General features: G+C 51.3%; 2 protein-coding genes across 9 annotated transcripts; one reads left to right on the forward strand and one right to left on the reverse strand.

Annotated features, from left to right (window-relative positions):
• Nucleotides 1-1,090: 1,090 nt before the first annotated feature.
• LOC123593082 (leucine-rich repeat extensin-like protein 3) lies at nucleotides 1,091-3,166 on the reverse strand. The gene is made up of 2 exons (XM_045468631.1): nucleotides 2,197-3,166; nucleotides 1,091-1,289 (listed from the first exon to the last, which is right to left on the reverse strand). Exon 1 carries the CDS (start codon nucleotides 3,069-3,071, stop codon nucleotides 2,481-2,483), a length of 591 nt encoding a protein of 196 aa, XP_045324587.1. The 5' UTR covers nucleotides 3,072-3,166; the 3' UTR covers nucleotides 1,091-1,289; nucleotides 2,197-2,480.
• Nucleotides 2,662-10,208, forward strand: DNAJB5 (DnaJ heat shock protein family (Hsp40) member B5). Of its 8 annotated transcripts, none has more exons than XM_045468611.1 (5): nucleotides 2,662-2,772; nucleotides 3,637-3,778; nucleotides 6,116-6,360; nucleotides 9,209-9,810; nucleotides 9,945-10,208. In XM_045468611.1, exons 2-5 carry the CDS (start codon nucleotides 3,711-3,713, stop codon nucleotides 10,176-10,178), a joined length of 1,149 nt encoding a protein of 382 aa, XP_045324567.1. In that variant the 5' UTR covers nucleotides 2,662-2,772; nucleotides 3,637-3,710; the 3' UTR covers nucleotides 10,179-10,208. The 8 variants fall into 8 exon arrangements, with proteins under 8 accessions (XP_045324567.1, XP_045324570.1, XP_045324566.1 ...); XM_045468610.1 differs by having other exon boundaries at nucleotides 2,664-2,772; nucleotides 3,634-3,778; XM_045468615.1 differs by lacking the exon at nucleotides 3,637-3,778 and adding an exon at nucleotides 3,323-3,577 and having other exon boundaries at nucleotides 2,667-2,772.
• Nucleotides 10,209-14,843: the final 4,635 nt, after the last annotated feature.

The raw sequence follows: 14,843 nt of genomic DNA on the forward strand, positions 1-14,843 counted from the left end.
GCAAGTGTTCAGAACTGACACGATCACAGATTCATGCATACACTGGGCAGACATGATGTCAACATGTCAACATCCACAAAGCTGTTTGTCATGTCGACACAGACCTACACATTTAGTCACACATGTATACTAACACAAAATCACATACACAGCAAATAATACAGAATCAGGCACACTACCACACAAAAATATTGCACAGATATATTCTCACTTACAAATCACATTACAGATACAACAATAACTCCCAATCAGACTCAAACATCAAACAGATGCACTCACACATCCAGACATCTGTGAATACAGAGAGTAACAGTTAACTTTGCTGAGCATTAACTACATACCAAGCGCAGAACTAGATGCATATGTTACCTTAATTAACCTTCACAACAACTCAGTGAGGTACTATACCCATTTTCTACATCCATTATACAAAGAAGGAAATGAGGCACAGATGTGGCAAGTCAACTCACAAGGTCAACATAGCCTACATTCTTACACCTATGGCACACTGTACACCCTGCTTCCTAACACACACCTGATACTTAGGGCAACAGGACACAGGGTGACCATAGAGAACCCAGCAAACAATGGGGTCCATGTCATCAGCACCTGAAGGCATAGGTGCTACAACACCCCCCCCCCCCCGCCCCAAGGTCTAAGCCCACAACATAGCGTCAGCAGGGACCAGGTAAGGCCCAGTGACTAAACTCTGCCTCCGTGTTGGCACAGGCAAGGCTGGAGGAGGCAAAATAGAACTGGAATAAGAAGTAGAGCCACCCACAGCCCAGGCCCCCATGAGTCTGGAGGTGGGGGAGTGAGAGCCCCCGGATCTAAGGAGCCAGCACCAGACCTGGGCCCCCTCACCGTACCATGCCCACCTCCTTGTCACACTGTTCCATTCCCTCATCATCCCATCTCCCCTCCCTTCTAGTCTTTGTTCCCCACTACTCCTTCCCTTCTCATCCCCCTTCCTTACCTCCCACCCTCTCTTCCCCTCCTCTTCCCATCCCCCTCACCCCATCTTCCCTCCCTTCTCTCATTCGCCTCATGTCACCTCTTCTCCATCCTCCTCTTACCCCACTTCCTTTCTTTACTTCACAGCTCACACCCCTTTACACCTGGGACCGCCATGGTGAGTACTAGAAGGAAGGCAGATAATGGAGACTATGCAGACCTGACCTCAGGACCCCTTAGATCTCTCTCCTGCTCTGCTCTGGTACTGGTGTTCTCCAAGCCTCAGTTTCCAGCTCCATCCAGATTGTGTGAACTCATGGGTATCCGAACTGTTTCTGGGAAATGGCAAAGAAAGAGAGGTGAGAGCTTCTGCCCTGGCCCTTCTTTTGTCCTCAAACCCCCCAAGAACTCCTTTCCCCTCTTCACCCCCGGATTACCCCCTCCCCACCCCCGCTCCCTGTAGCACAGATGGGCCTGGGAGACAGTGACGTGGGCGCTAGGCACCGTGTCTGCTCAAGCGTCGGCTTCCGCTGGCTACCGCCTCCGCAGCCCTGCCTGCTCTGAACAGCGGGGACACTAGGGCTGAGATTTAATGGGGGGAAGGAGGGGGTTGGTATTCAGGTGGGAGATTCTGAGTGTGTTAAGGAAATCATGTGGAGCTGAGATGAAGGGTTAAGGGGGGAGCCAGGATTGGGGAGATCATGGGAGTCATAACAGATTAAGGCTACGATAAAACAGAAGATCATGGGGGGAAACAGGAGATATACCCAGCCAAGAAGAGGGGAAAGAAAGGGTGGGCTACAATTTGGGAACTCAAGAGGGAAGTGAGATGAAAGATTATAGAGAGAATGTTACTGAGGATTGTGGGAGTTGCTGGGGAGGGGCTGCTCATAAGGGAGGTGGTATTAGGGGATTATACAGAGGATGAAAAGGGGACTTACAACGGGAATCGTGGAGGCGCTAAAATTGGGAAGAACTACCAGGTTACCAAGGAGAGAGGGGAAGCATGCTTAAATTCTGCATGCCTACTGGGGTCTGTTTTGTTAGGTCACCTCAGGTCAGTGCCGGGTCAAGGTAAGGTAAAGCTAAATCAGGTCTGGTCGAGGTCAGTTTACAGTTCTGATGGAAGACAGGTAAGAAGGGGTGACCTTTTGACCCTGGTGGAGGGACTACACCTTCCAAAGTGCACTATTCGCTCCCCGACCCTCCTAAATGAAGAAAGGAAAGAATGCCGAGAGTCACCGCCAACTGGTAAGCAGTTTTCCTTTAAGGCTGCCTTTGACATTACACAGGTTCCAGAAGGTTCTCCCGGGATTTGAGCGGTGGCCAGTACGTCCCACCTTCTCAAACCCGAGATTGGACTAATATAGTTGCCCCCAGTCTCGGGTCTGAGCCCCACAGACCAACCAATAAAATCAAAGGGCGCGTGGAGTTGCCGCCCTCTGTCCCTTTCACCAATGACACGACGAGCTAGCGAAGAGGTGTGGTTGACTGATCCCAGAGCGCACCAATCAGACCGACACCAATCACTGCCTGGAATGTGTGCGCGTGTGGCCGGGTGACAGGGGCGGAGAATGGGCGGCTATCTCCAAGGCACTCGCTGAAGGCTGTCCAATTACAAGGGAAGCTGAGTTGAGTGATGGGCAGACCGCGCAATGGGAGGCGCGGAGGCGGAGCCGTGGGGGCGGGTTCCCCGGCCCGCTGTCTGCGGCCGGCGGGCAGGCGACTCCTGTCCAGAGTGGAGGCGGCGGAGCCGGAGCCAGGGGAGGGGGCAGCGGCTGTCTGACGGACCGCGGTGGCGCCCGCAGCTCCTCACTGGTGAGGGCACCGAGCCAGGACTCAGGGGTCCCGGGAGCGGGGGCGTCGCGAAGCCAGTGGTCCTGGTGTCGGGGGGGGGGGGCGGTGAGAGAGATTGGGGAGAGCTGGGACACTGAAGGCCCATCGTTTCTTCTGCCGTGGTGGTGCGGGGACTGGGGTCTGCAAAGTGCTCGATGTCTGCGACCCTCTAACAGCGGGCAGCCAGAGCCTGAGCTGGGGGGAGGGTCGGGCCGGGTCGGATAGGGTTCCGTGGGCGGAGGCGTTTCTGGGCCAGCCCAGCCTGTCAGCGCCGGTGACATCACCGACCACCCTCCCCCGCCCGAGCCCCCTCCCCTCCCTTCCTCTCCGCTCCTCTCGGTTCCTCGCCGCGCCTTTTGTCCCGGCCGAGCTCTTCTCTGCCCCGCCCCTCCCCGCCTATCTGCGAGGGAGGAGACTCCGGGTCAGTGACTTCATTGAGTAGGTTCTTGGGGATTGGGGTCGGATCCTCCCCGGAGAGAGAGGCGAGAGGAACTCACTGCCTCTCAGCCCCTCACAACCACACCTGGCACAGGTACACACGCTGCCACTCACAAGAGCACGCTTCCACTGCCAGCCTTACCGTCACACTGCCGTACAGCCATTCAGACATTGCTGCACCTGAGAGCAGGTGGCCGCCGGACCCTATTCCTTCATTCTCCACACCTGGGGATCAGGTCTAGCTCCTGCTGCACGGGACAGGCCTTGCTGGGCTAGCGCCTCTGAGAACCCGAGGAGGTGGCTTCCAGAGCTGCAGCTTTCCAAGCAGGCTCCGGTGGAGCGATCAGAGGTGAGGGGCTGGGCTGGGCATGTTTAAGCGCACAGTGCTCTCCTGCCCATCCCCAGCAGCACCCCCACTACAGGCCCGAGGAGCTTTCCGGAGCTTCCCACACTTCTGGGGAGAAGACTTCTTAGCCAGCTTGATGTTTAAAATTCAGCTGGAGCCCTTAAAACTTCGAGCGTGGACGCTGAATGGGTTTGTAAAGTTCCGGTAAGTCCCTCTGGAGAAGGGCACTCATATCCCTACCACATCAAATTCTCCACATCTCATCCCCCTTCATTGCCCACCATCATCCTCACCCCATCTGCATTACATGTAAGACCCTCCTACCTCACCCTTACATTTGAATGAATGGTACCCCTTATCATTCATCTCCTATACCAAACCCTTCAGGCATCCATCCATTTTCCACAAATACCTCTTCCAATATTTCAACTCTCTTCATCTCTCTCTTTCAACCCATTGGTAACCCATTTTCCACCTCAGCCATTTCTATTTGTCATCCCTTGTCCCCTTCCACCAATACTTCATTTTCTGTATCAACCATCTCCCCTCCCTATACACTCCTTCTTGCTATTTCTCATTTTTCATTCCTGCCTCAACATTAACATCCTCTTCATTCTTCTCCATCAAAGGCAGTGCCATGCCATGGGGCTCCTTTGTCATTCCAACACGTGGCTTGTGGGTACGGGGAGGGAGGGAAAGAGGGAGGAAAGGAGAAGGAAAAAGGCAGTCCCCAAAAGAGCTTGCCCTGTGTCTGTGGAGGCAAGAGAATTATAGGTCCAGAACGGTTATCAGGTGAGTGCCAGGAAGGAAGTTGGCCTCATGAAGAGGTAATACAGGGACAGCAAGAGGAGGGTGAGAGCATTGGCAAGCCGCTCCACTTGCCCTCTGCCTAGAAGCTGCTATGGTTTTCTGGGGGCATCCTCTTGGTGTACTAGGGTTCCTTCCCAGTCCTAGGGTGGACAGAGAAGGCGTGGGCTGAGGCAGAGATGGCAGACCACCCCCAGTTCCCTCTCAGACGGCTTTTACCGTTGCTTCCGAAAATGGCTGCCCACCCCCAGATGCTCTTCTCTCACTCTTCCAACCCCAGCTTCCCCCACCAGGCGTGACATGCTGGTAGGGGGAGAAGGGGGAGTACCCGCCTTTATGGAGCCTTCTCTTCGTCACAGTGAGGTGACTCCCAGAGCCATGAGTCAACTCAGCCACCTGCAACAGGCCCTGTGGGGGCAGGAGATAGGGCCATTGTCCCTGCCTTCCTGGGGCCTTAAGTACAGCCCTCACTCCTGCCAGGAAGGCCTGTATACCTCACTGAAGCTGTGAGAGGCAGAAAAGCAGACTTCAGCTGTGGTTGCCAGCCCAGGACATTGCTAGAAAGACTCTGGTTTTCTGGGCTTGGTAGGGGTTGGCCAAGCCTCTGAAGGGCTAGAGAATGGCTTCTGGCCATCTCCCCAAATAGCCCAACTACAGGAAAGTCCCCTTCCCTTCATATCCACCACAGAGACAGTGGTGAAGGGAGATTAGAGTGAAAGAATTAGAGCCCTGTGTTTCTCCCTAAAAAAAAAAAAAAAAAGCCCTGGTGTCTGGCTTAGAAGGGACTATCAGAGGAGTGTGGACCTGGCCCTGGGTCAGATCCTGAACCACAGGGCAGGTGAGGAGGGACTGGTAGGGAAGGTATTAACGAAATGGTGATTAGTGCCTAAGTGTTCTAACAACTAAGGTTTAAAAAGGCCCTACCCCCAGGATGGTTTTGTTCACTAACACTAGTGCTTAGGTGGCACAGACATGTCTTCATACACATTTTGTGTGCAGACACTGGGAAATGAGTAAAGGGAACTGTTGCCCTTGTTGGAGGAAGGACAGTGTCATCCCCCCCGCTAATAAGAGAGCTAGAAACGGCAGTTTCCAAAGGCTGTGAGTCATTCTCTCATCTGTCACACGTGAGGCTTAGCATAGTCTGGAAAGCAGGGACAGGGAGGCCTGGGGTCTTCAATAGCAGAGAGGACTCCAGGCACCTACACCCTGACTCAGCCTAGCTGGCCAGGACAACTGGCTAAAGACCTAGGACTGTCCCTAGTCCTGGGCCACTGCCCCAGCTGCCCTTAGCCTGGGCACCATGCCTGAGACATGGCGTAAAAGACCACGATGCTCTGGTGACCTCACCCAGTACACTGATCTTCGCCAGCTTCTGTGTGTGGGCCTGTCAGTCCATGGTGCCACCTCACACGGCAAGGCCTCTCAGGGGTCCTCAGTCTAGCCCAAGGACCTGGGCTTTAGCTGAGCCCCTAATAGGCCACAGCCCCCAGCTTCCTGCTGGGAAAATCTAGGAGCTGAGGAAAGAATCACAGAATCCTAGAATGTCAGAGCCGAAAGAGACCATCTAGTCCAAACCTTTCATGTTACTGATGGGGAGACAGGGGCCTACAGAACAGGCATGACCTGCTGAAAGTCACACAGTGAGTCACTTAGGGATTGCAGGATCGTCAGGAGCAGGGCTGGGTCAAAAGGGAATAGGAGCTTCAAGGACTGGCCCTGGGTTTCTTTCAGAAACAAGGAGACAAGTGCCGGTCCAGTGGCTGTGATGGGAAAGGATTATTACAAGATTCTTGGGATCCCATCGGGAGCCAACGAGGATGAGATCAAGAAAGCCTACCGGAAGATGGCCTTGAAGTACCACCCAGACAAGAACAAAGAACCCAATGCTGAGGAGAAGTTTAAGGAGATTGCAGAGGCCTACGACGTGCTGAGTGACCCTAAGAAACGAGGCCTGTATGACCAGTATGGGGAGGAAGGTAAGAGAGCAGTGCTCCAGGCTGACACTGGCCCCCTGTCCTTGTGTGGGGTGCTGGGTGACCCAGTTCTTGTAGCACGGAACTGGAGGCTGAGGAGGGGTGATGGAGGCAAGTGCTCTCCGCACTGACACCCAGAAGAGAGTAGAGACCACCACTCCCCAGCCTTGGCTTACATAGTTCTCCCTGCCTCTCTCTGCCCCTCTCCCTCCTCAAATTCAGGCCCTAGGGATGTCTGAAGTCCGAACCAGAGGCTTTCCCCCTCCCTTTTTTCCCTCCCAGCCTTATTAGTCCTGCCTGAAGTCCCTGCTGCTTCATTGGCTGCTAGGGAAGGTTAGGGAAAAGGCGTGTGTGCCTTGGCTCTCTGAGGAGAGAGCATTTACATTCATCAGCATAAAAGTTTGGCCCTTAAGCAGCCCGGGAATTAACCACTGGAGCTCTGATATAGAGAGATGATTCTTTCCTTCCCTGCCACTTCAGGCCAGCAGGACAGAGAGGGAGCTTTGCCTCCCTGAGGAAGTGGCAGGGATCCAAGGATGGAAGGGGAACTGCTGCTGGCATCTTGCCCCCTCCCTGACGTAGCTGGTGGCCAGGCACAGGGTGGCAGGAAAGGCCCAAATAAAGCCTCTGAGAGGGTGGCCCCTCCCAGTACATCCCACAGGCATGATGTAGCTGCTAATTCTGGGCCTGCCCCTCAGGGCCGCCTGCCACCCGCCAGCCACAGGCACCTGTCAGGCTATATTAAGAGACATTGTCACAGCTGAGGACTCTCCTTCCTAAGAGGAACTGCCCTTCCTGCCCAACAGCATCTACCTTTCTTCCACATTCTCCTCCTCCCTCTCCCCACTCTAGCCACAAAATTAGATAGTCTGATGATATGTGCGTACCTGCTACAGAGTAGATAGGTGCTCAAAAGAATGTTCTTTTCCTCTCCTCCTTGCTATGTATCCCATGCCCCTATCCTCTGCACACCCCAGTCCTCCCAAACCCCTCTTCTTATTCTCCATGCACTAATTCCTTCAGGTCTTCCCTGCTCACCTACTAGACTTGCCAACTCCCAGATTCACAGGCATCTGCTAGAATCTTTGGTATTCTCTCAGCTAAGAAATTTGTCTCTCTGGGATGGAGGGGTGGGAACAGTAGGGCTGGGAAGAGGAAAGCAGTGCAGATACCATGCCCCCATGTGACCTGTCTAGGAATTGCACTCTTTTCTCCACTTGGCCTCACCTTTGTTAGCTGGAGAGCTACCCAGAAACTTCATCCCTCCTGCATGACCAAGCCCAAGTGAAGGGCAAAGTTCAGCCTCTAAACCCAGACACTGGGTCCTAATGTCAATCTACATCCCAGGAGGTCTCCTAAGAATACAGCACAACCTTAAGGAGAAACCCAGGGCCTGGGGAAGGACAAGCGGCCTTGAAAATGTGGGTTATATTTCTGTCTGCCCTGCCCCTTCCCCAACAGCCAGCCAGAAGACTTGTGCACACAGACTTTGTGCACAACCCTGGCTAGGGACAAGTTGCTCCCAGCATGAAAAAGGGGGTGGTGGTGACACAACAGGAGTCCCTACAGAGAAATTACCCCCTCCTGTTGTTAGTCCAATATCCCTCTCTCACTGAGCTCTGCCAGGCTTCTTGAACTCACCTGGTAATCAGACCCTCAAGAAAAGAAAAGAACAGACCCTGAGTCTTAGGGGAGGGATGAAGAGGCAGCTGCCACAAGTCTCTGAACTGCCTGCCACTTGGCCTTTCTAATGAAACCCAAATCTGTTCTTGCAGTCCCAGGAAATAGGAAGCTAATTTAATTTAGGCTTAGACTTCCACAACCAATTGAAATTCTAGATAAAAAGCCTCAAAGAAAAGGGCCCTTTCCCCTAGCCTGGGCCCCACCCCAGAGTCTATATATTCTAGAGAATTTCTCAGTGTTAACCACTTCCCTAACTCCTCCCCACACCCCCTAACACCACCACTACCATCTCCCCATGAAGGTTACCTCCCACAATCTGAGCTCCTTAGACAGGACCTGGCTCCAGAGAGAGCAGCTACGGCCATTACCTGCAGTGAGCCTGCTCGTTCATGCATTTTGGTTGCTTTGACATTAGGTATGGGGTATAGGACTTGGTGTTAAGTCCAAGATGCTCTGTTCCCATTGTGTTCTATGTCTGTCCGGTGTGTGAATGGCACCCCTGGAGTTGTACAATAGTGTGAGCTCTGAGTGTGGAAACAAAGCTCTTAAAAACTTTAATGAAATAGCTCCTCATCTCCAAGCTAATGAGCTTTCCTGCTTTTTGGGTCCCTCTTGATTTCCCATTTGGATAGGAGTCAGAAAAAAAAAAGGGAACTATGGGTACAAGCAGAATGAAAGCAGGCTTTCTCCTGGACTGTATCCCCACCTTATTTGGGACAGGTCACTTACTGGCTTCCTGTGTAGTCAAATCCTATCTGATTTTCCCTTGCTCTGTGTGTCTTTAGAGATAAACAAAGATTTGGGAGTCAAGTATGACTGTAGTGTGATCCCAAGCCGGCCACTCGAGGCTTTGTGAGACATCTTTGGGTCATGGGTACATGGAAGAGACTACAGGACTACAAGTCCTGTTCTCCAAGTCTTCTACTTAGCTTTTCTATCTATTGTAACTCAGCCTCTTGAACCTCACGATGTGCTTTATTATAAACATATAATTAAGAATAAAAATTAATCTTGTCAGAGGTTTTCTTACTCTATTAGGCTAGCCCTCTCTATGGAAGAGAGGTGGCTTCTTTCTCTAGGCCCATGAACTGGGGGCTAGAGGGCAGGGGGTGGAAATTGGAGTGGGGCCAGGACCAGCCACACTATCCCTAACTTCTCCTCCCTCCAGGCCTGAAGACCGGCGGTGGTTCATCAGGTGGCTCCAGTGGCTCCTTTCACTACACCTTTCACGGGGACCCCCATGCCACCTTTGCCTCCTTCTTTGGTGGCTCCAACCCCTTCGATATCTTCTTTGCCAGCAGCCGTTCCACTAGACCCTTCAGTGGCTTTGACCCAGATGACATGGATGTGGATGAAGATGAGGATCCATTTGGCGCCTTTGGCCGCTTTGGCTTCAATGGGCTGAGTAGGGGCCCAAGGCGGGCCCCCGAACCACTATACCCTCGGCGCAAGGTGCAGGACCCACCTGTGGTACATGAGCTGCGGGTGTCCCTGGAGGAGATCTACCACGGCTCCACCAAGCGCATGAAGATCACAAGGCGGCGCCTCAACCCTGATGGGCGAACTGTGCGTACCGAGGACAAGATCCTGCACATTGTCATCAAGCGTGGCTGGAAGGAAGGCACCAAGATCACCTTCCCCAAAGAAGGTGATGCCACACCTGACAACATCCCTGCTGACATCGTCTTTGTGCTCAAAGACAAGCCCCACGCACACTTCCGTCGAGATGGCACCAATGTGCTCTACAGTGCCCTGATCAGCCTCAAGGAGGTAGGGCCTGGGTCAGGTTGTGTATGTGTTGGGGGCAGGGGAGAATAATGGGGACATTCTTTCCTCACTTCCATCTTTTCCTCCCTTCCCATTCAACCCCCCATTTTCCTCACTCTCTACCTCGTTTTCCCCAGGCGCTGTGTGGCTGCACTGTGAACATTCCCACTATTGATGGCCGGGTGATCCCATTACCCTGCAATGACGTCATCAAGCCAGGCACCGTGAAGAGACTCCGTGGGGAGGGCCTTCCTTTCCCCAAGGTGCCCACCCAGCGAGGAGACCTCATTGTCGAGTTCAAAGTTCGCTTCCCAGACAGATTAACACCACAGACACGACAGATCCTTAAGCAGCACCTACCCTGTTCCTAGGCTCTGCCCCAGCCAGCCCAGAGTCTACCACAGCAATACCCCCTACACTCACCCACCCAATGTGCACCCAGCTTGATGTCCACTGGACACTGGCAACTTTTTCTAAAATGCAAAAAAAAAAAAAAAAAAAAAAAAAAAAGCCACTGGATTTCAGGAAAATGTTCCTGTCCCTGACCCCTTTCAGAGCTGGGCTGCCTTGGGGAAGTGGGTGGGAGGTGGGGAGAGCTAGCCCAGGCCAGGGGTCAATTTTCATGTCACTAGTTTCAAATCCAGTTCCCACTCCAGTGGCTGGAGAGTGACCTGAGTGCTACTTGAAGATACAGAGATTCCTTGTCCATGCCTGTAAATAGCATGTCCTCTTACCCCTCTCAGCTTTGCTAATACCTCTCCTCTCCCTTCTCTCCAGCTTCCTCCCAGTGGCAGAGGAAGAAGATAGAAAGGACACTGCTTTCCCACCCCAGCCCCACCCCTAGGTCCACAGTGTCTAAGGTTAATGCACACATATTCACACACATGAAGCACTCACCTAGAGCTATCTGTGCCTCTCCAGAGTTAAGAAGGGAAGGTCCGTAACCCATGAACCGGGCCACTGAGCACGAGACACTTTTCATTAGGGCCAGGAAGGTGAATGGGGGCTTGGCAGCCTCCCTGAGAGCCCCCCACACTACCCAGATCTCCCTGCTGCTCTCAGGAGTGTGCAGGGGTGGAGGGAGGGGAAGAAGGCTTGCTGTATTAAGGCTAAGAGGTAGGGGGCAGGGTCCATCCCCCAGCCTTCATCAGGAAGGGAAAGGGCTTTGGGGTCAGATGACAGCTATTCCCCACCAAGAGATTCAGGGTCACAGGTTTCTCCCCACACCTCTGAACTCAGGGCCTAGCCACCCTCAAACTTCCAAATCCCATTTTTGTGATACGTGAAGCTACTTATTTCTTACCCTTCATGGAGGCTGTGTGGGGAATTTCTAGCCCTTTAATGCCTGTGTGACCCCACCCCACTCCCACAATTGTATAAAGGTCAAGTAGTGAAGGAGCTAGGGGAAGACTGCTTCAGCCAGGTCCTGGGGTGGGGTCTTTAGGTTTTCTCACTTTGACAAGCCCCTGAATGTTTTTATAGTAGTTTTTTTGTATTTTTTTGTAATGACAGTATTATGGAAAAAAAAATAAAGTATTTTAAAAATAAGGCATCTGAGCAGGAGCAATGAACCTGGGATGGGGGCAGGTGTGAAGTGCCACTCAACTTCCCTCCAGGGCCCTGGTCACCTCTGAGAACTCCAGGTGGTTCTTCAATATAAGGTGGAGCTGACTCCTTCCTCTAAGCCTAGGCTCATGGGATTTCTAATTTTTTTTTAATGTTTATTTATTTTTGAGAGAGAGAATGTGAGAAGGGGGGGGGGGGAGGAGAGAGAGGGAGACACAGAATCTGAAGCAGAGTCCAGGCTCAGAGCCTGATGTGGGGCTTGAACTCATGAATGGTAAGATCATGACCTGAGCTGGAGTTGGACACCTAACCAACTGAGCTACCCAGGCTCCCCAAGGCTCATGAGATTTCTAAAACATATACCCCAAACACAACAGAGACAGAAGATACCACTCAGCTATTAGCAGAAACAAATCTATTTAGAATGAATAAATATCCTTTGTTGGATATTTGAAGGATATGCTAGCATGAGAACTAATAATTTTCTCTACATAGACTGGAATTTTCTTTTGAGAAAAATTGTCCTCCTGGGAGGCAATGGAGGGAAGACTTTCTGGCTAACTATAAGAGATACATCCCCAAAGACAGAGCCTGGGGCAGTGGAAAGAGTGGCTTGAGGTACTTGGCATCTTTGGCCCACGCTGACAGGGCCTGGCTGGGGATGCAGGCTTCCTGAAAGGCAGGAGCACTGTTGCTGATCCTTAAATCTTACAACTTTCTGGGGATATCTGTCCTCGTCTCTGAAATATCTATCCCTGCTGAGACAACTCTGATACTCAGGGCCTGCATGATGCATTTGTTACTTTCCTTGGACTGGGTAAGGAGGAGCCCTATAATCACAGAAATGCCCATCTGTAGGCTATGCCTGGGCCTAGACTTTCTACTGGTGCTGACTTTCCTCCATGCCTGAGCCCCAGATCCTTCTCCAAGATCAGGCCCACAAGAACCATGCCCTCCTGAGCTTCAGTGTCCTCAGTGCCATGAAGGTATCTCTGCCTTCACCTGGTCCTGGGCTCCATACAGAGGCTAACACCAACTACGCTTTAAGAGGGAACTTCTGCCCTTGATTTTCTCCTGGGACAATGCCAGTGAGGGAAAAAAGCTCCTCATCATTTTACCTAAAGTACTTTGGTGAGGAGTCTATTCCTTCCAGTGAAGAAATCAAGGGTTCTTGCTCACAAGAGTGCTAATTTCCTGGCCCCGGGTGGGAGATCCCCAATCCTGCATCTGCTATTCCTTGCTTTCTTGTTTTGGGTCCCATAGGTTGTCTTTCTCTTCACTCGGGGCTAAATTATTATCCTGGCCCTTTCCTCAGGCCTCAAGTTTTGGGATCCAGGTGTTCTCAGCCAGACTGCATCCTTCCTCTGGCCTCAGTGTGTTCATAGAAGACCTGGGAAGCTGTCATATCTCCACTGAGCCCTCTCTGGGATGGGCCTATGAGTCCTTAGAAGCCAGGCTATGTGAGGCCAGGGTCATTTCAATGAGAAATCCCTGAAGCTGGCTCTGCAACTCTACTTGCAGTTGCACCTTTCCCTTCTTGGAGGCTGCATGAGGTATTTGTGGTACTTTAATGCCTGTATAATCCTCTACTCACACACACACACACACACACACACAGACACAGACACCTATATAAAAGTCAAGGTAGTAAAGAAAGTAGGGGAAAAATTAGTCAGCCAGGTCCTGGGGAGGTGGGTCTTTACTGGGTCTTCTCACTTTGAGAAGCTTCTGAATCCTTTTAAAGTAGTGTGGTGTGTGTGTGTGTGTGTGTGTAATTTTGTAATGACAGTACTGTGACCTTACTTTGCTCATTTGTATGACAACAATATATTCTTTAAGGTTTGGCTCTCCTGAATTTTGAGCAACCAGTACTGTTAGTGGTAGGGGCCATTCCTTGGTCACTGGAGCTCTTTGACCACTCAGACATTTAGCTTCTGGGCATCTCCCAGCTCATTGACTCTCAGAACATCTTCAGATTGTGACTTAGCAGCTGGCATCTTATTGGACTTCACTATCTTCCTGGACTATCTGGCCCTTGAAGGAATCCCTAAATTAGTATCCAATATCCTTTCCCTAAAGTAGAAACTCCAACAAGATGCTCTCTTTAGCGATGATCCCTTCCAGACACTCTTCTCTCTGTTCTCTACCTCTGGGGCACTGCCCCTCCATGGCTGGAGTCTGTTGGTGTACAACTCCGCTTGGATCCCTTGGGTCATGTCCTGCCATCATTTGGAAGTGACTCAGGACTGCCTCTCTTGTTCCCCATACAGTTACATTGTGCCACGATTTGTCCATGATGATGAGCAAAAGTTTGTCTGCTCTTCTTCTTGGACTGGGGTCCTGTGTGAACCATGACCAACATCTCAGGGCCCTCTGGTTTCCTTGCTCTCAGCTGAGGGGGCAGGAAAAGGACAATCCAAGGTAGAAACTGAATTTTTTGTGATCAGCCTGTCCTCTGACCTGCACAATGGCTTCTTTCAAATTGCTATGCAACCTTGACTTAGCTATCCCCAAAACACGGGTGGCTGAGAGAGAAAAGTGGATCAGAGAAGAAACCATAATTGGGTCTTTATTAACTTAACAGTTATATGGATTCAAGGACCTGGTGCAGTAAGCACACCCAAAACTATAAAACCTGGGCTCCCTAGTGCTTATCTAATGCCTAGATCAAGGAAGGGAAGCTTCCGAGAGGTATTCAGGCAGTGTTCCTGATTCATTGAGGGTACTAAATTTCCAGTTACCAAGTGACTATAAAGACTTCCCAGGAGGCGACAATGTATAATTGGCAGCAAGCCATGAGCAATACATACCTAGACACACAATGAAACCACTGTGATAGACCTGCCCCAGCTTTCTGTCCAAGTAAACTAAGGCATTTTCCAGTTGTTTCCAATCTAGGTTCTCTTTTGAACACATTGATAAGTCATTTTCTGACCATTTCTCTGAATGACTCATCAAGTCACTCTTTATCTCCTCTGCAGAATCAGCTCCCAAAGCCTTCATGGGGTAGCTTTCTGAATTCCTTGATAGGTAACAATTGGGGCCTTTCTTCAAACTATGCCTCAGACTCTTCCCTTGGTCATTCCATAACTGGAACTTTACTGGGCCCCTCCCATAAAAACTTCCTGGGTGTCACAATCCAATCTTTCTTAGATCCTTGCTGCTTTGGCTCATAAACACAGAGGGCTGTGAAAGCCTTATATTGTTCCTTAGCTGAGATTTGTCCATTGGTTGCCACAAGACTGCATCAATACCAGAGACTCTTGGATCTTGCAAGCCAAGACCCACCAGTACACCCATGGGACTCTTTCAAAGGTGGTGCTTTAGCTGGTTCCAAGTATTATTACTTACAGGACATTCTCTAGGAAGAATGGAAACTGGCACATAGGACTGGGAGGCCAGACTGTATTGAAGAAGGTTAAAACTCACACATTTTCAAACTACTTCTGTAACAGGTATTCTATTTCAGT

The sequence above is a fragment of the Leopardus geoffroyi genome, chromosome D4 (genome assembly GCF_018350155.1).
Source record: "Leopardus geoffroyi isolate Oge1 chromosome D4, O.geoffroyi_Oge1_pat1.0, whole genome shotgun sequence".
NCBI classification, from domain to species: Eukaryota; Metazoa; Chordata; class Mammalia; order Carnivora; family Felidae; genus Leopardus; species Leopardus geoffroyi.